A 21,572-nucleotide genomic window follows, 5' to 3' on the forward strand; every position below is an offset into this window, starting at 1 on the left:
CTGCCCCCAAGCAGGCTTGTGTAAAATGAGTGAGGACTGTCATCCTATAATCAGGGATATTTTTCAATGTGTACATTATATTTATATTGATAGCTGTTTGGGAAAATATATATGTGTATGCATATAATGTATATGTGTTTTCCCAGAGATTTCAATTTAGGAGGTTTCCTATATTCCATGTACAGTCTATATTTGGATCAATAATGGTACTTTTTGTGTGTACATATGTTATCTGTATAATGCATTACATTTCCAAAACCATATCTAGAAAAAAATCATGGCTATTCTTATTGGTTTTTATTTTAATACACTCATGCCTAAGTATAGGTCTGATACATGCAAATGAAGATAGCCATTTCTTCCCCAAAAGAAGTCTAATCTGCTGATCTCATCCCTGACAAAAGAAGTGCTTTTCAGTATTTGAATACATGAAGCCAGTGGGACACTTTCCCTCTTTATCGTGTGTCCTTTTCTGTGTTGGGGGAAAAAACACTCAAAATATTTGGCCAGGTCACCTGTCTTCTATTGGCCACCATTTCCTCTTCTTTAACATAAGGGGTTTGGATTAGAGAATCTCCAAGGTTGTTTCTCGCCCCCTCTAACAGTATGCAGTTCCCAGAAGTTTTTATTACATTTATCTCGAAATAGCTCTGAACTTACTACTTTTCACCTTTGGACTTATTTGCCAAACATCACATCCTTGGCCACAAATTATGTGTCATGGATAATAATAAGGTGACCTTCTGTGTTCTAGAAAATAAGAATTTTTATTCTTTTTAATGACCACTCTATAAAATAGATGTCACAGATATAAGAACTTTAAAAAAACAGTGTTAAGAAAAACGTTTGCTTTTAACCTCTCTGCTTAGAGGCTTAATCTCCCTTTCAAAGACAACTTGAGTATAATTGAATTTCAATGTTTGGATGGGTTCATGATGTCCCAGGATTATTAAGATATCTCATTATGTTTAGTATTCACAGACAAACAGAAAGGTGCATCAGCCAAACAGAATATAGCTGTAATTCCCAGTTCCAGAAATCACTCCGCTACGGTAATATTTCTTACCACATTTGTTCCACGCATTTCCTCATGGTTGTAAGTGTGTCTTTAAAAGTGAAAGCTTTGGGGCACCATGCCAAGCACCACCCCTGACCACACCCTTCTAGTGGCCAAGACTATAAATATACATGTTTCTGTTGACCTCACTAACAAGCTGTGTTTTTCCTTTGCTCTGAACCTGCTTCTCCTCCCAGAATTGGATAGCCACAATTCTGTTGGGTATTCTTGTCCTTCTTCCTGCAACTGCTCTGTTCATGTCATTTGTAGTCTAGTAGTTCAGCTTAGAGTTGAACCATTGCTCTTTCTTTTCCCATGGTGCTGGTTGTGGCTTAATAAAGCTGTGCTTGATACAATCTCCACATTTTATGGGGTTTAATCAATGTGTGTAAAATCTATAACTCCACAATCTGTATTTAAAATATTTCTTGTCTAACAATGTATTCTGTTTATTATCATGTATCTGAAATGTAAGTAGTACTTTGACTTTCCTTCTAATACAGGGAGAGGAAAGAACACTAGGCAAGTCTAATTCTATTAAAATAAAAGGAGAAAATGGAAAAAATGCTAGGGATCCCCGGCTTTCAAAGAGAGAAGAATCTATTGCAAAGATTGGGAAAAAAAAATATCAGAAAATTAATTTGGACGAAGCAGAGGGTATGTGAACTTTTTAAAACTTCCACATGTTTTAGTAAATGCAATAACAGTTTTCAAGCAAAATTATTAAAAATCATTGTTTTTTTCTTAACCATTTGGAAAAATTAAATTACTTTCATTCAAGAATATGCATCTTTCACTGTCATGTTAGCATATTTATACTATTGGTATAACTCGGAATAGAATAAAACCTCATTAATTTGGATTATTAATCACTGGATTTACTTTAATGAAAAGATATGACTCTTTGCACTTGGTAAATATTTATTAAAAAATTGTTATGCGTGATGCAGTATGTTGGGGATGATATGGATGATTTCTGCCCTCTAAAAATTTATGCCTATTAAGTACAAGAGATGAAACATACACAAATAAAATAGAAATTAGATTAAGACAAATGCTTAAGAATACCAGTGCTGAGAGCTCAACTAAGGAAGGGATGCCTTCCATCTTGAAAAGAAGTTTTAGGGAATATTTCAGGGGGGTGGTAGCATTTGATCTGAATCTTGAAGGAGGGATGAGTTATTGATGGTAGGAGAGGGTACTCCAGCCATAGGGAACAGTGTGAGCAAAAGCATGGTGTCAGAAGAGACTCACCCATCTACAGGGGCTGGTAAAGAATCCAAGTTTCCTGGAACATAAAGTATTGAATAGGTGATCATGGGAAAAAGGCTGGAAAGGTGGGTTGAAGCCAGATTGTAGAAAGCCTTGCATGTGGTAGAAGCTTAAAAAATGTTTGCTGAGTTAAATTGAATTGAATGCCAAGCAAAGGATTTTGGAATGAAATCTGTATGACGACTTGGAAAGCACTGAGAGTTTGAATGGTCTGAGAATGAAGGGTCTCAACAATCAGGAAGATAAAACATTTTGTAATCAGAAGCACTCCTTGCACACAGTGTACTCAAATTCCCTCAAAACAGCCCCCTTAACCAGGCTAAATATGTTGCTTGCCACCTTGTTTATTCTATTAATTTGCTTATCTAACCCTTTTTGTCATGGATAGCTCAGATCTAAACTTCTACCCAGTCTAAGTGGGACCCTAAAGTATAAAATTAGTTGCATCCAAATTAATGAGGTTTTATTATTCAGCTTTAAAGCAATTTTGGCCATGGTTTACTTCCCATCAATTTTTGTGAGACTGATAAAGATCTTTGACAGTCTTTGTTTACTCATGAAAATCACTTTTTAAAAAAGCCACATGGCAGCCTATGGTTAGCATCAGATCTTTCTGCATTTCCTTTGCAGATGAAAGATGCTATTGAAAGATTAAGGGGAGAAAGAGGTAACTCTCTTTATATAAAACCTCCTTCCCATCAAAAAAAAAAAGTGGTACTGAAGAAAAGCAGAAGGATCTTGGGGTCCAATCCCAGCTCAGCCACTGATTTGCTGTCTGACCTTGGCCAAATCATGGTCGCTGTCTGGGCCCTAGTTTCCTCGTTATTAACATGAGAATGGACTCAATTGTCTCCTAAGCATTGAAAACTGTCAGAAAGTTACAGCTTTTACTGTAGTTGTAACCAAAAATTTAAATTTAGTTAGCATAGCAGTTAAAAATGTGTCTTGTAACTAACCCTTACTAACTTTGTTGTAAAAATATGCCATATGTTAACCTCATTCTTCAGTGATTTCCGTTCACCAGGTAAGTGATTTGTAGTATTTTTGTCATACTAAAGTTAAATATTGAAACCTTTTGGACACGTACTAGTTTGAGACTAGATAATGGCTTCACTTGTGACCCAAATTCAATCCTATGCCTCGTGTAAGGGGAGAGAATCCAATTCTGGCAGTAGGAAATCACAAATCTGTCTTTATTCAAGATGGAAAAAGTGTCCAGGGATGCACTAAGAGCCCTCCAGTTCTGGGGAGGAGGCAGAAGGGGACAGAGCCATTGTTCCTTCTTTTGGCACAGCACCCCTCCAGCACACACAACACCAAGGTGGTAGAGGAGGGGCCTACATAGAGTAGGTAGGTGGTAGTCTTGTCATCGAAGGGAATGCCTTCCTTCTCTCCCCTCTGCACAGGCAACTTGGTGGCTTCCTTTTAGAAAGATTATTATACTTGAGAGCCAAGAACACTGTAAGGGTGGCCCAGCTCCAGCTCTTCCTGATTATTCATATTTCTATGAATTTTACAGCCAGTGGAAAATTGATTCATGAAGCCAAATGGTTTTATCAAGGTATACTTTACTTTCATTCTGAAGGTTATGTTTATTAATCTGAGAGTCATGTTCTGGGTGGGGAGGGTAGGGTCCTGGAAAGGTGTCATTGAGAAAGGGAGGTTCTTGAGATTAATCACTCTGTTGTGGGGCTTTTCTGCTCCTGAAATGTAGCCAGAACACTCTCATTTCTTCTCCTTAAGGACATGTCAAGGCTTTTTAACAATTCTTTATTCCTTTATATGCCAATGGTTCCTACTTGCTCCCACATTCTTAAGTATCTCACTTCTTAAGCCCACTCTGGGATTTGTGTTGTAGAGGGACGTCATTAAGGAAAAACAGTGGCTATAGCCCTTTGGATAAAAAGGCTAAAGGAGAGAAATTTGAAATAAAATTCCTTGCTTTGCTCTTGAGTTGAAGTGAGGCTTTAAGTGACTCATTTTCATGAACCTTTCTTCCAGTTTTTAAATGGAGACACTATTTGATCAGTGTCTTAGTTTAAGCCTTCAGGTTTTAAATGATAAATACTTTTTAAAGAAATGTAAAAAAATCATCCTTCAATGACATTATGGCACACCTTTGTTTAACTGGATCATCCTCTAAAGGTACAGAGGTGTTGATATGATTTTGCTAAAATATAAAGATATTAAGTGACTCTCAGAGTAAACATAGAGGTGATACGAGCATTAGTATAAAATGTTATTTAATGTATTTTAAAATGTGCTCTGAAACATTGGGAAAAAATTCAGGCTTCTAGATTTTATGAATCTTTGTTTTTAGCTACATGAGCGTAGCCATCGTAAACCCTGAAGACACTCCCTTGTAGGGGAATCTATAGGAGCTCTGCCTTTAATGATGAGTGAGTAGTTCTCTAATGTGAGAAGGTCCCTGATTAATAGAGCCCTTAGTTCCCGGGCACTAGAACTGCAGGGCAGCAAGTAACTCAATGGACTACTGGAAAATAAATTTGGTGATTATTGACGTTGATCAGTGATAAGTTTTCTTTAAAATGGTCAATATGGGTTTTTCCCCCAATAGAGTTTTTTGAGCTCATTTCCAAAGCTCAGAGCAACAGAGCAGATGACCAACGTGGGCTGCTAAGAAAAGAGGACCTTGTCCTGCCAGATTTCCTTCGTTTACCGCCTTGCACAGCAGAACCAACCGCATCTACTCCTGCAACAACAAAAGGCCTAAACAAGAGAACTGTAAAAAATGGCAGCAAGGAAAAGGCTTTGTCACCAAATGGGAAGCTGGAATCTCCTCAAAACGGTAACGAAAGTCCAGTGAAGAGCCCGGGGCCTGCAGAGAGCAAGCCCAGGCCTACGCTAGCTGCCCTCCATAGTCAGAAGGCTCACAGCATTCCCTTCAGTGCCCCATTGTCGCCAATTCCACACATCCAGGAAGGAACGGCATCGGCGCAAATATGGAAGAGACAATCCAAGGAACTACATACTGAAGGCATACAAACTATAGATGATGAGAATGTTGCCGACTTAACACTTGTGGGTGAAGGAGATATTAGTAGCCCTAACAGCACTTTATTACCACCTCCTCCAACAACACCACCATCAGATGTTACGAAACTCACCGAAGCCAACTACTCACCCCCAACTCCTCTGACAGATAAACAGGAAAAACCTGGATATCAGAGATCCGTTTCAGGTATTTCTAGATTTTAATTTTCTTCCTCTACACTTACAACTACTTAACTTTTTCACTGTTATATCAGTATTCTATATCCATTTTTCAATTTCAAAAGTCTAAATTAGGTAACTCTTCTGTACCATACATTTTTGAGTCAGAAGTTTCGTTGTGACAGTCTCTTCATCATTAAAATACATTTGGTTTCTTTTTTAAATACATTTTTAAAATATTGAATGCTTCAAGGTCTGAAATTGGTAAATAATAGATTACTGGGGTATCCAAATTCTGATAATCTTTAATATCATGAAGGCTTTGCTAAAAGGATAAAGCACTTGCTGACCATGAAAGCTGCCTCCTGCTGTAAAGAGGATTTGAATTTCAAATGTAGCCACACCAGTGCTTCTGGTCATAGTTTTTGCCCCACCATTTCTAGAGGTGAAAAATCATTGTAGGTTCCTAGATGTCTTGATCTTGCTATTGGTTTAATTAACACTATCTAACCATTTTAAAATAACAACAACAAATCATTGCTATTTAAGTCCAGTAGAAACTACTAAAAATAAAAGCATTGGGGAAATTGAATCAAAGTGAAACAGTGATGAAAGTCCAGTGAAGAGCCCAGTCCTGCAGAGAGCATTGAATCAAAAATTGGGGAAATTAGAAGTTTTATGGTCTAAGACCTGTTTAAAAAAATACTACTTACCCCTAGTATATCAAGTAAGAAAAAAATGACATTTAATTTCTAGTACCCTATAGGAATAAGCACAGTTAATGGTATGCATTTGATTGGAATTCATTTTAAGTTAATTGAGTCAGTTTAAATTTAAAAATTTAAAAAAAACAACATAATTTAGGGCAGTATTTTCCCTAAAATCAGAGTGTGAAATTTAGTGTTGTCCAAAAGTGTACAATATGCTTTTGTAGCAAATGCTATTTCTATGTGCTACAGATGTTCTAAATGGAAGTGTGGCTTGTGGCACGCACATGATTATATCATTCATCTGCATATGAGCACATTCAGGAAAAAAATTTCCAGAAACTGTATTCATTTTTACTCTTTCACCAAGTTAATTGTGCCATGGTTTGTTGAACCACCATTTCTTTAATGTAAAATAGCATTAATATTTTTAATATATATTTTTACATGGTGATGTCTGTTGTTTCTTTTATGTCTTATCAATGAGATGTAAATACCTTTTGGATTGTTATATTCTTCTCTGTGGCAATGTGAATGATTCCTTTTGCTCTATCAGATTTATTTCCATAAACTGACGGAAAAGGTCTAGGATCGATTGTTGACTGACCTGCAACCCAGGACTTCCTATTGAGGATATATGAAGTGCATATTTTCAGTGTATTTTATGTACATATGTATAGATCTGTATCCCCTTTTCAGAATATGTTGTATACCCAAGTGGGTTTTAGTTTTTTCTATAAGTGTTAATATGAGAACTCTTACCCTTGCAGCTTTAGAAATGGAGCATATTTTAATGCATGCATTACATTTCTGTATAATTACTGAACTGTAGCTTTCACCTTTTCTGTTTTCTGCTCTTGCTTTGTAGATATCTTTGTGTAGTTTTTACATGTATTTTGTATGTGTTCTTTTGAGAGGAATAAACTCTAGATCTAATTACTCAACTGGTTTTATACTTTTCTCTTTTTTTATTTGATCATATTCTGCCTCGATAGCAAACTGTAGCTGTTATCTAATTGAAAGCAATGAAAAGTGTTTCAGTGTGATTAAGTTAAATGTACTTTATATGATGTTCTGGTACCTTTTTAAATGTTAGTGGTACCAGTCTAGACATAATATAGACTGTTGTATGTGGAAATGAAAAATATTAAACTGGAAACAAAGATCTATTTTCCTTTGGAAACTGAACAGATTTGTTGGGAGACCAATGGGATTGTAATAAAAATGAAATATCCTTTGATATCTGCATGTGAAGTTTGAGGTTTAGATGTTTACTTTGATCACCCCAAAGCTATTTATTGTAATGTGTTAGATTTATATACCAGTATACATTTTTAGTAATCTTAGTCATCTAGTTACATAAAAAATTCATATTCTTAGTTGGGTGCTCTGGTCTTGCCCTCAGCTCTCTCTTTTTAGTTGCCCATCTACTTCTTCCTTTGTCAGTTATTTTTCATGCTTCTGTGATTCTTCCATCAAATGGGAGTTCAATGAAAAGAGGAAGGGGTCAAATTGAAATCTAAATGTGTCTAAATGCGTTATGTGTCAGTAGCTCATACAAGTTGTAAGTGAGAGGTAGAGAAAAGGGAGGGAGTAAAGTTTTGGACCATCTATATGTTTCACACACCCCTGTTATTTCTTGTCTTGAACAGTGCAAAAAATTGAGAACTGTACATGCTGAAGACATGAAAGACTTGAACCAAAATGATTCAGTGATAGTTCCTTTCAGGGGAATCTCAGTTGGCCTCCTGGAATAGTGGGATAGTTTTTAAAAATCTGTACTGACCCCTAACTTCCTGATCAATTATATCAGTTATCAGACCTGAAAGTAGACATGTATGAACTCTTGGTCTCTTTGAAATATATACTTATGGGAAAAGTGTTTATAACTCTTTAAAGTTGTTCCAAGGACCTTTAGCTTTGTGACCAAGAGAACTCTCAGGTTCAAAATATTTTTGCAAGATTAAATGAATTATATATTTTTTACTTTTCCCAAGAAACAAGTCTAGAATGCACAGGAAATCATCAGTTCTCCTACGGTTCAAAGCTTTTACTCTATGTATTCAAGTTGGCCTTGGATTTTGGGGGGGTTTTTTAGCAGAAACTTCTTGGTGTTTGTCAGTTCCCAGATCCTGGTGCTTAAGACTGCCAGTGATTAGGAGGGCATTTAACAAAGCTCCTTAGGAGCTTTAGTGATTAGGAGGGCATCTTAACAAAGACTTGAAGGTTTAAAATCTTTCGAAATAAGATTTCTAACACATCTTAAAAGTCATATTTAAATTGCTTTTTACTTGAAAGAAAGTATCTTTTTGGAGGAAAGAGGGCATGGCCCAAGCCTGAATTGAAGAGATTGAACAAGATGCCTGATGTGAGTCAAAGCCAGGAGGCTATACAGGGGATTGGAAAGGAATGCATGGCCATGGGCCAAAGCCAGAGAAATCAGTATGGAGCCAGGGAGAGCTTGCAGTGAAGGGGGGCAGGAGAATCAGTGAAGTAGATGCCAGTGTGTTTCATGCAATTTCTCAGAATCAATTCAGTGACATTCTAGGATTCTAGGGTGGCAGTGCTAACCGTGCCCCTTCCTTACTTTGCTGTGTTATGGCAATGCCATGGTCCTCAGAAGTTCATTAGGAAATACATAAAGTACCGAAACAATGTCAGTCATTTGGTAGCCTCTCTGAAATGCATTGTATTTTCTGTCTGTAATTCTAAGTGAATGTGAATGTCTATTACCATCACCCTAATGACTAATATTACATTTCCATAGCACCGGCCTTTTGACACAAAATTACCTTTTATTCCACGATTAAATATGTGTCCATAATTGTTACCCTGATGCTTTTCTGAAGTTCCATTCATAGTGAAAGAAGGCAGGCAAGGCAGATAATATCCCCATCACACAGATAAGGAAACTAAGGCTCATAGACTGAAAGTGATAGAGCTAAAATTAGAACCCAGATTTCCTATTTTCTGGCCCAGGGCACTATGTTTCTAAAGGTTGATCAGAAGAATCATACCAGTTTTAATTAAATCCTATTTAATCCATAGAGGATTAAAGGGCCCTGACTCAGTCAAACTGAGACCTGTTAAAAAAATCATATATTTTCAGCACTAACTAACATGGATCAGCCAAGACCCCCAAATAAATATGCGTTTCACATGCTGGCTAGTTGACTGATAAACCCTAGGTTTAGTAGTTCAGGAGGTTGACAGGGTAAAAGATATTTGGATCTGGGGGTTTACTGAAGTCATTCACCTATTCCTGGGCTTAGGGAGCCATGTCTAGGGCTTACTCCTTAAACAGGTCTGTGAATTTACTAATCAGTAAGTCAGATTTATCTCTAGCTATCTAGCAGTCAAATAAAGACTTGTTGGGAGAATTAGCCAGGTGAGCCAACCAAAGTTGAAAATACCTAATTAGTGTCCAGTCTAGCCAAGCTCTACTGAAAGCAGAACAAGATATCTTTCTTGGTAGATAGGACTCCTGGTGAAATGTTAGAAAGAGACATCAGTTAATGGCAGGTCTGCTGAGGAGTCTAGTCCTTTGGGAAGTGTGTGTTAATAGACGGGGTCTCCTGGGAAACACTACTGAACTCTATGTAGTTAACAGTGTTTGGATATTATCTCCTTCCTGTGTGAACTCCATGAGGGGAGGATGACTTTCGTCTCCTCCTAACTTTCAATGCCTAGCACAGCTGTCTGCATTTGAAAAATCTTTAATATATGCCTGTCAAATGAAGGAAGGAAGGAGGGAAGGAAGGGAAAGAATGGAAGGAAGGCAGGAAGGTGGGAATTCATATTTCAAGCATAGATTGGACTAAATTATCTCTGAAATCCCTTCCAGTTCTAAGAGTCTATGATTCTGTGTCGGTCAATCAACAAGCAATTATTTTTTTTTATTCATTTATTTTGACTTATCAACAATCACTTCCGTAAGTTTTTGAGTTTTAAATTTTTCTCCCCTTCTCTTTCCACCTCCGTCCCCAAGACAGCACAAAATCTGATATAGGCTATACATATACATTCCTATTAAACATATTTTCACATTAATGATGTTGTAAGGAAGAATTACAACCAATAGGAAGAACCACAAGAAAGAGAAAACAAAACAGAAGAAAAAAATAGCAAATAGTATGCTTCGATCTGCATTCAAACTCCATAGTTCTTTCTTTGGTTGTGAATAACATTTTCCATCATGAGACCTTTGGAGATGTCTTAGATTCTTGCATTGCTGGGAAGGGTTAAATCAAAGTTAGTCATCACACAATGTGGCTGATACTACGTACGATGATCTCCTGGTTCTGCTCACTTTACTCAGCATCAGTCCATACAAGTCTTTTCAGGTTTTTCTGAAGTCTGCCTGCTCATCATTTCTTATAGCACAATAATATTCCATTAGATTCATATACCACAACTTGTTCAGCCATTCCCTAGGTTCAGCCATTCCCCAGTTGATGGGCGTCCCTTCAATTTCCAATTCTTTGCCACCACAGAAAGAGCTTCTATCAATATTTTTGTACATGTGGGTCCTTTTCCCATTTGTATGATCTCTTTGGGATACAGCCCTAGAAGTGCTATTGCTGGGTCAAAGGGTATGTACATTTTTATAGCCCCTTGGGTGTAGTTCCAAATTGCTCTCCAAAATGGTTGGATCATTTCACAACTCCACCAACAAGCAATTAGTAAACATTCACTATGTGCTAAGCCAAGGGTGAGGAACCTGGGGCCTGGAGGCATGTGGCCTTGAGGCTGCAGGTTTCCCACCCCTGTCTAAGCACTGTGCTAAATGCTGAATATACAATTTCAAAGAATGAAACAATCCATACCTCAAATAATCCATTCTGTTTTTATCATCTATCATGGGAGACAACAGATATGTGTAAGTATTTGTATAATATATGTATATGTATATGTATATACAGAATAAATATGAGATAAATACAGTGTAGTTAGGGAGGGCAGACACTAGTATGTAGCCATCCTTTATAGTCATACTGAGGTTCATATTTTGAAAATGAATTAAAATTCTTTTGAGGAAGACTTGAAGGTTTAAAATCTTTCGAAATAAGATTTCTAACACATCTTAAAAGTCATATTTAAATTGCTTTTTACTTGTTCAGTCTTGAAAAATGAGATTTGAAAGTCTTAACTAGCTGTACTTTTCTCCTTTGCCATTTAAAGGTTTTTTTCATACCATATGTCTGGCATGGTTCATTCTGCTGTTGATGTTTCCTCCTGAGGCTTTATGCAGAACGACTGTTTGGCATACTGGTGTGCTTCTTACTTTCTATGGAGCCGATTTGTTCATTTTGCTTCTCAGTCTCATAGCAGCAATTCTAGCACCCCAAGCCTTATCCTGTGGGTTTGGAAGAGAGAATATATTTGTAACTTAGTGGATGGAGGCGGGTGGGGGAGGAACAGACTTTTCTAATGCATCGTGAATCTCAAATCGGCTCCAGCGTCCACTGTTTCTCACTGATCTCCCCATCATCCCACCCTTTGATGTGGCCACAGGGTTGTGCAATGATAAACCATCATTTTTTATTTAAGGAAAAATAAATATTTGGATCTCTGCTCCTGTAAATAGCTTAAAGATGATGATTTGAGTCTTGCTTTGGTCGTGGAGTCACATCATATTTAAGAGCCTAAGCTATGGGTGAATATGACAGGCACTCCCTCCTCATATTAAAAACGCAAGCTCTTGATGCCTTACTTTTGTTTTATTATTATTATTGTTATTATTATTATTATTATTATTATTATTATTATCATAGCCTGCTTTGATTGTAGCATTGTTTCCACTGGGTGGGAAAACAGTTCGGTCATTCATTTCCATGAGTATTTCTTGAGCACTGTAGTAGGTGCAAAGATCTCTAAGTTGGAAGCTTGCTCTGAAGGGTTACAGCCTATGAAAGGTCAGCACCTTTTTCTATCATTGTTTATAATTAAAAACTCATAATAACATTTAACATTAATGTTTGCAATCACCTTTCAGGTAGGTAGCATGAGTATTATTGCAACCACTTCAAAAATGAGAGAACTGAGTCCCGGAAAGGTTAAGTGGCTTTTGCTCATGATTACAGAGCTAGTAAGCATAAAGTCCAGGATTTAAACCCAGGTGGCCTAACTCCACATCCAGTGCTTTCCTTTGCTGTTTTGCATGGCCTCTTCTTTACTGGAGAACTGCTCAGTCTGTAACAACAACAGTGAGAATAGTTAACACTTATATGGAGCTTCAAGTCTGGAAAGCACATTGCATGCATTAACTCATTTGAACCTTACATGGGGAGGTAGGCATTATTTTTTGTTTCTCGTCATTTTTCAGTCGTGTCTGAGTCTTTGTGACCCCTTTTGGGGTTTTCTTGGCAAAGATACTGGAGTGGTTTGCCATTTGCTTCTCCAGCTTATTTGACCGATGAGGAAACTGAGGCAAATAGGGTTAAGTGAGTTGCCCAGGGTCACACAGCTGGTAAGTGTCCGAGTTGGGATTTGAACTCATGAAGATGAGTCTTTTAGACTCCAGGACCAGCAGCACTCTCTCTACTGAGCCACCTAGCTGCCCTTAGGCATTGTTATCTCCATTTAAAGATGAGGAAACAGGGTGAGAGAGGTTAGGTGATTTGTCCAGGGGCGCACAACTAGTAAGCATCTGAGGCAGGATTCCAGGTCGGATTGTCCCGTGATCTGTAGACAACTGTATGCTGTGATTAACAAAATATAAAGAGCCCCTTTGGGTAATCTTAGGGTTATGGTTTAGAATTTAAAATGTTATGCTGTGGGTTCATCCTAAGCAAAGAACCTTATGCGTTAGCGATTGGGCAAGGCATATTTTTGGAGCCATCGATCATGTCACTGATTAACATTCCTCTCGCCGCTAAAGAGAAATCAACAGTTCTCAGTTTAGAGATGTGACCCAGTTTGCAGAAAAGCAGTAAAACTGAAGATTTCAAATTTGTCCACAATTTAGATTCTCCAAAGATGTGAATTATTCATGTTCTTCAGTAAGATTATCTGTGGATTAGTAATTGGTCATTTGGATAAGATAAATTGAACCCAAGAAAATATTTGTTAAGATACCTGGAGCTTGTCCAGTAGTTCCTTCAAATAAGAATAGGAAAAAGCTTTTGTGGTGAAAGGAGGGAGTTGCTGTTAACCCCCCCCCCAAAAAAAACCAACCCAACAGCAACAACCTAACACATTTAGAAAATATTTGTTATTTCTAGACAAATTCCTAGCACAGCATGAGAGAGTAGAAAGAGTACCTGGAGGATGAGTATCAGGGTTCAAATCCTAGTTTAGACTCTTTGACTATATGACTGCAAGTAAGTCACTCCCTCAGCCTCAGTTTATTTCTTTATAAAATAGAAATAATACTCGTAGTATCTTTCTCATAAGGTTGACATAAGGAAAATGCTTAAAAACAACCTAACAGCTCTAGAGAAATCTGAGCTGTTACTATCAGGCTCAGTTTCTTGCACAGTATCAGACTGGGTAAGTCAAAAGATCTTTTCTGGTTTCCCAGAAGACTAAAAATGCCTTATCATCATATCGTGTGTGTGTATAAAAATATAATTACTTATTTTTAAAGTCCCTCTTGTATAATCACCTGGATGTCTAAGCCTTTTTATTTAGGGGGAAATTGTTGTCCTATGGTAACAAAGCAATCACAGAGAGGTTTGGATGTGGCCCATTCACCATCAGAGATAAGAGCGAGTCAATTGGACAGGACTCATATCTAGTGGAACTTGGTGTTCATCTGTCTAGTATTCCAACTCTGTCATTTGTAGACAGCAAAAAAGCCTAGGCAACAAGAGGAACAGAGAAATATTCAGGACTGTTATCTAACTCTCATAGACTTAAAGGAGAAAGGAATTCCATCTTACTTATCATTCTATTAGATTCCCTTTAGTATTGGTTGGGAAACGAGGCCATTTTATTTTACATTGGTCTTTATTTTGCATTTACATCTTTGGGAAGCTAATGATTAGGGTTTGGGTTTTTGTTTTTTAAAGAAACAGTCCCTAGGACCAAATTAAATCATTCTTGACCTGTTTTATTTTGTTTTAAGTATCACATACCCTAGTCTGTCCTGTAGTTCCAACTATAAGTAATCATTCAAAAAAAAAATATATTGAGAGCCTACTATGTACCCACCTTTGCCACACATGCAGACACACACAAAAAGACATGACTCCTTCCCCTAAAAGGGCCTATAATCTAGTCACATATGAAACAGAGAACATTTAAGTGCTAAAATAGATGATACTAATTACAAGTGCCATGATGAATGTGACCTGGATAGTCAAAAGAAAATTTCATGGAGTGAAAAGTGAGAGTGGAGATAGCCTTGAAGGATGAGTAGGCTTTAAATAGTTGGAAGGGAAAGAAAAGACAGATCATTCCAGACAAGGGAAAGGATTTGAACAAAAACAAAAAAGATGAGAACTAATACATAAATGAGAATAGTGAGAAGATAAGCACAGTTTCTTGAAGGGTGTATATTATGGAACAGTGGGAAACAAGGTTAGTGAGACAGAGAAGCAGCCACAGCATAGAAGGCCTTGTAAGACAATTAGTGGAGTTCAGACTTGATTCAATAGGCCGTAGGGAATCATTGTTGGTATTTGATAAGGAGAAATGACATGGTAAAAGGAGGTGCTTTAGGAAGATTTCATTGTTCTGTAAAGTTCATTTGTTTATTCATTCAGGAGATATTTATTAAGCATTTACTATGTGCTGAGAGTGGCTGGGGGAAAAGAAAGGTAAAAAAATTAGATATCACAGTCCCTGCCTTCATGGGGTTTATGGTGAAAAGAGGGAATAATGCACACGTGCACGTGCGTACACATACACACACACACACGCACACAACTGTAGTACTTTTTATTGCACACACATTAAGTATTTACAAAGTGCTATGTGAGATCTGAGAGAAGAGGTCATTACCTACCAGGGGATCAGATAAGAGTTCAAGAAGGAGGTGCCATTTTAGTTGGATTTTCAAGCATGAGTAGGAATTCAAAAGGTAAGGAAGAGGAATAAGGACAATTCCAGGTATAGGGGACAGCGTATATTGAAGAGGACATTGACTAGAAGCAGGGAGATGGCCTAGGAGGCTATTGTGGAAATTTAGGGTAATCATATACAATGAGGCCCCTGGACTGGGGTGAAAACAGTGGGAATATAAAGAAAGGAACAAATCTAAGACATTCTTTGAAAAAAACAAAAACAAATTACCCAATCTGGTGGTAGCTTGGTATAGAGAATAGAAGAGGAGAGGCAATCAAGATTTGAAGAGGGAGAATGTTAGCAACATTAACACAGGTATTATTTGGGAAGAGCAGTTAGTTGAAAGGGGAGAAGAAAGATGATGAATTCAGATGAGTTTGAAGAGACAGCTAGGCACCTAAGTGGAGATTTACTCATACAAAGAATGAATGAGACTGAAGTGCAGGTGTAAGGTAAAGGCTGGAGATGTAAATTTGGGGGTCACCTTATAGATGCAGTAGTTGAAGTCACAAGAAAACGTGTGCATGGAGAAATTCGCAAAAGACTCTGAGCAGAGCATCACGGATGGAGCTTTGGGGGAAAACCATAGTTGGGTTGGGGGAGGATGAGATGAGCAGGAGAAACCAACAATGGAAGCAGAAAAAAAATAGCCAGAGAGTTAAGAGAACCATAAAAGTACAAGGTCACAGAAATCAAGGGAGTATAGAGATTCAAGACAGGGTGTTAAAGAGGGAGGGGATGGTTGTGAACTTGAGGTCAAACAGCCAAGAAAACACCATTTTTTGTAAGATTTGTAAATTTATATATCCTTGGCAATCTTGGACTATAAGATTTCCCAACATTCTACTTTGGGTTATGCAAAGGAGCCATCTTTTCTTTTTTCCCGATTAATTTGAGAGGAGAAGATGTCATTGTAGTTAACACGTACTTTCTAATATGAAGATTTTCTCTTGGTGTGAGATTACCTCATAAGGTAAGTTTCATTATAATGTGCAGGGGGGATCATGCCTAGAACATATCATCATAGAAGAGAGGTCAGAGGTCATATAGTCCAACTGCCATGTTTTATAAATGAGAAAAATGAGGTTAAGTAGCTTATCCAAGGTCACATGGAATTGATGGAATTGGAGATTAGAGATCGAGCGGGTTGGGGAGCAAGAAGATTGTATACACTAGATGAGTATCAAGTTGCCTCAATGTGAGGAATAAATGCATGCATGCACATTCTAATAAATATCCAGTAGTGGCTGAGGAAAAATGAGTTTCCACCTCACTGTCATTATCTGGAGAAGCCTCCAGGGAGAGATTTGAGGCATCTCTTAAAGGTTCATAAAATACAAAATGCTGTGGGTAGATTGTAGCAAGATTTTGAGATTATAATTAGCTTTTTAAATAAATGTATTTCTTTATTTGACTGTCAGTCTTTAATCAATCACGTTTACACATAGAATGATGCAAATGTCAAATTAATATTTAAGGCTCACAAAAATGTTTTCATCACAACCCTGAGAGGTAAGGATAGTAACGCAAGCACCTCTTTTATAGATGAAGAGATGGATTTGTTGAGGTTAATTGAAGAATGTTCATGGTCACACAGTAAATGTTAAAGCCATCTGACCATAGGCAGTCATTTAAGTAGATTTCTATTTCAGCTTTTAGAATTTTCATGTACTTTTATTGTTGTTGTCTAGTTGATTAGTCATGTCCAACTCTGTAAAGATATTGGAGTGGTTTGCCATTTCCTTCAGCAGCTCATTTTATAGATGGGGAAACTGAGGCAAATAGGGTTAAGTGACTTGCCCAGGGTCACACAGCTAGTAAATGTCTGAGGCCAAATTTGAACTCGGGTCCTTCTGACTCCAGGCCTGGCACTGTATCCACTGAGCCACATAGCTGCTCCAAATACTTTTGGTCAGTATCATTATACAGTCTCATAGTGGAGGGGAATCTTACAGATCAATGAATCCAGTCTCTTCTATCCCATGTAGGAATCCACTCCTCAACATCCTTGAGAGGTAGTCATCCAACCTTTGTTTGAACACTTCCAGTGATAGAGAGTTCACTATATCCTAAGGCTGTTTATTCCATTTTGGAGATAGTTGTAATGAATTGGAAAGTCCTTCCTTTTATGGAATTGAAAACTGCCTCCCTATAACTTAAGCCCATTCATCCTTGTTATGCTACCTGAAAGAACAGGACACACGAGATAAATCCATTCCTTTCCCTAAATAGTAGTCCTTCAAATACTTAGCTATCATAAATTTTACACTTTACTTTCAAAACTATCCTGGTTGTCTGTATTTCCTTCTGAACTTCCTTGTGTTGTCATAGCAATTTTCTAAGGGGTTCATTGGCCTTTTTTTGGCATTACTCTTTCCAACCATCTATTTTCTCTTTAATTTCCACCCTCTCCAATTAAAACACCAAGAGAACATAAAAATTCCTTATAACAAGTAGGCAAAATCTAACAAAATGAATTACACAGTGACCATGTCTATAAATGTATGTCACTTTCTGTGTCTTGAGTCCATCATCTCGCTGTCAGGAGGTGGGTAGCGTGATTCTTCATAGGTTCTCTGCTTCATGTACTCCTGGCTGACTTTTTGTGCAGTTCTAGGGTGGGAAAAAAAATCACTTACTGTAGTTTCTTATTGAATTTGTTGATCATTATTTAGTCCGGTGGGAATTTCAGGTTTGCCAAAGTAGGTTTGTGAAATCTACTAGGTATGCCTTCATTTAGGCAGCCATCTTGACTGGGAGTCCCAAGTCTTCTCCTCTCTAGGCTAAACATTCCTAATTCTTTCAACTGTTCATCATTTGATATGGCAGTGTGTTATTGTGGGAAGAACCCTGGACTTGGAGTCAGGAGTCTTAAATTGAAATCCTAGCTTTATTGTTTATTAGCTGAATGACCTTGGGCAAGTCAGTTTCTCCAAGCTGTTATTCCTTCTCTGTAGACTGGGGATAATAATATACCTGCCCTTCCTACCACATAGGGTCGTCATGAGGATCATAGAATTTTAAAGTTGTAAGGAGTTACTTCCAATCCATATTTAAATTCCTTTTACCACAAAAGCTCATCCAACTTCCACTTGAAGACCTCCAGTGATGGGGAACCCACTAACTCCCAAGAAAGCTCATTCTACTTTTGAATAGCTCAAGTTGTAGTGAAGTTGTTTTTTTTTTCTTTTTTTTAATTATTGAGTCAAAATCTGCTCTTCTTTATCTATCATTCATTGTTCCTTGTTCAAGGGCTGAGAAGGACAAAGATTAACTTTTCTTCTACATGGTAATTCTTTAGACCTGAAAATAGGTCCCACCCCCACCCCCACTTCAGGCTATAGTCCCCTAATCATCCTGGCCTCATTCTAGTTTATCAATGTTATTCCTAAAATGTGCATCCAGAATTGAACAAAATACCCCAGATATCACCTCACCTGGGCAAATACCGAGAAGCTACCAATTTCTTCATTCCAAACACTGTTTCTCTATACATACAATCTGTAATCACATGGCCCTTTTTGGTTGCTGCATCATAATGTTGATTCATATGAAGCTTGTTGTCCACTGAAAGTCTCTGAGCTTTTCCACACAAACCCATTCTCTATCTATGCTTCCCCTGTGATGTACTTGGACGGTGGATTTTTTTAAACTCAAGTTATATGTATGTATATATGACAGTTGGGGTTAAGTGACTTGCCCAGAGTCACACAGCTAGTGAGTTTATATGTCTGACATCACATTTGAACTCAGGTCCTCCTGACTCCAGGGCCAGCACTTTATCCACTGCACCACCTAGCTGCCCCTATCTCAACATTTTAGCTATCCTTCTGAGCCTGGTGTCATCTACAAATATGATCAGCATACTGTATCAGACTTTGTCCAAGTCATTGATAAAAATATCAGATAGCAGAAGACCAGTGCTGTGGCACTCTGCTAGAGACCTCCTTCCAATTTGGCATTCATTAGTGGTAACTCTGGCTCTAGTCATTCTACTAGCTCTGAATCCATCTAACTGAATGACCATCTAGCTTATATTTCTTCATCTTTTTTACAAGGGTAGCATGAAAAACTTGGTCAAAGGCTTTGCTGAAATGCGGTATCCATTCCCTTGACCTACTAGTCTAGTACCTGTCAAAAAAATTTACAAAAAAGGAAATGAAGTTAATAGTGACATAACCTGTTCTGGATGAAGTTATACTGTATTGCCATTTGGTGATAATTGCTGCTCCAATGTCTAAATGCTCTCAAACCATCTTTTTAGTAATGCTTTCAAGAATTTCATCAGGAATTAAAATCCCAGAATGCCAAAGGGGACTTGCAGGGGACTTCAGAGAACATCTAATCCAACCCATACCTGACTAAGAATCCTTTCATCATCCCCAACAAATTGTCATGTCTTGCTTTAAGACCTCCAAAGATGGGTGTTTACTCCCCACTCCCCAAAGATAGCCTATTCTACTTTTGAACTGGTTTTATTGAAATTCAAATAATAGAATTTTTCTCTTTAGCAGCAAAACATTTTGTACATAAAGATGATTGTTCCTACTACATGCTACTAATTCACTTCAGTTTAAAAACATGCACAGTTATTAAATGCCTATTATGTGCAAGGCACTGCTTAAAAAAAAAAAAAAGCAAGAATGAAATAGATCCTGCCCTCAAAGAACTCACTGCTGAGGGAAGTCACACAACTAGACTTCTTGGATTCACTACAAATTCCCATGATCTAACCTCAGCTGTTATACAGAGAGCCATGATCTCACAGAAGTCTTTTTTATTTTTCATTAACTGATTCTGTTCCATATTTCCGTTTTACTTACTATTCCTCTTTACTTCTGCCTCCTTCTATTTCTGAAAATGACCTCTCCATTTTTTTTTATTGAGAAAATTAAGGCCATTTCTCATGAGTTCTCTTATCTACCCTACCCCACACCTTAAAATCTTGCTTCATGTTCATCTGTACTGTACTGTCTTTGACTCTAAGGTGGTCCTTCTTGTTGAGGCCAATTCATCATTCCCTCTCTCTCTCTCTCTGTTTCTCTCTCTCTCTCTCTTTATCTCTTTCTGTGTGTGTTTATCTCATCTCTCCTTCTGTCTTTTTCCCTATGTGTGTCTCCCCTCCATTGTCTACAAATATGCTCAAATTCCCTCTCATCCTTACTTAACTTTACCTACATGTCTCCTCAAACTACTATCCTATGCCTTTCTTCCCTTTCACTATCAAACTCCTAGAAATAATCCTCTACATTCACTGCCTCCATGATTCTTCACTACCCACTCACTTCTCAACACTTTGCAATCTGGATTTCAACCCCATCACTCCTGAAATTGCTTCCTCAAAGGTTGCAAATGATGTCTAACTTAATCTTCCTTGACCTCTCTGAAGCTTTCTGCACTGTCAATCACCCCTCCTCTTAGATGGGAGGAAAATAACAGATGATAGAAAGAAGGTAGGCTTGCTAAATTCCTATTTTCCTTCTGGTTTTTTTTTTTCTGCCCAGGAGAATAATCTCTGGACTATAACACCAGGGGAAAAAATAGCTAATAGAAAACCAAGATAAATAAGGAGATAATAAGAGAGCACTTAGCTGCATTTGATGAGTTCATGTCACCAAGCACAGATGCACTATGTCATTTAGTACTGAAAGAACTGTGAGATGTGATTGCTGAGCATAGATCAATAATCTCTGTTAAAAATCATGGAGAAAGGGAGAGGTAAATGATGGAAGAAGGGGAAATGTCTTAATTTTAAAAAAAGGAGGATGGTGTCTATAAACTATAGGCCAATAAACTTGACTTTGATTCCTGGCAAAAATCTAGAATGTATTATTTAGGAGATAATTAGTGAACATCTTTTTATACAAAGCAGCAGTAATCAAGAGGTTGCACAACTTCAGGAATAGGTTATTACAGACTAATCACATTCCTTTCTTTTCTTCAGTAGGGTTACGAGTCAGATAGATGAGGGGGTACAGTAGATATAATTTACCTCGATTTTGGCAAGCATTTGGAAAAAATTTCTCATGCTATTCTTGTGAAAAATAAAGGTATAGAGATGTTGGCCAAATAATAGTATCCCAGGTGATAGGTGAATTTGGAATTGGTTGAATGGTCAGATTGAAGGAGTGCTGGTTGAGTGTTAACCAGGAAGAATGCCTTTACTGGAATGCCCCAAGAATCTGTGCTTGGTCTCGTGTTATTTAACATTTTTAACAAAACTTGAATGGCATACTTGTCACATTTGTGTTAAAACAAAACTGGAAGGCATAACTAACACACTAATGTCAGAGTCAGGGTCCAAAAAGATCTTGACAGGTTTTAACATTGACCAGCTCTTCTTATAAGTTGAT

The 21,572-nt window shown here is 37.6% G+C and overlaps 1 protein-coding gene across 2 annotated transcripts in view; it reads left to right on the top strand.

The window, feature by feature from the left end:
- The window catches only part of RGS12 (regulator of G protein signaling 12), a 219,357-nt gene that overhangs the window by 162,977 nt on the left and 34,808 nt on the right, over positions 1-21,572 (top strand). For both annotated transcript variants that reach the window (XM_027836387.1, XM_027836388.1), the window contains 3 exons: positions 973-1,052; positions 1,561-1,714; positions 4,908-5,531. In XM_027836387.1, coding sequence (XP_027692188.1) covers positions 973-1,052; positions 1,561-1,714; positions 4,908-5,531 — 858 coding nt within the window. The remainder of the gene's footprint in view (positions 1-972; positions 1,053-1,560; positions 1,715-4,907; positions 5,532-21,572) is intronic.

The sequence above is a fragment of the Vombatus ursinus genome, unplaced genomic scaffold (genome assembly GCF_900497805.2).
Source record: "Vombatus ursinus unplaced genomic scaffold, bare-nosed wombat genome assembly UNPS02014818.1, whole genome shotgun sequence".
NCBI classification, from domain to species: Eukaryota; Metazoa; Chordata; class Mammalia; order Diprotodontia; family Vombatidae; genus Vombatus; species Vombatus ursinus.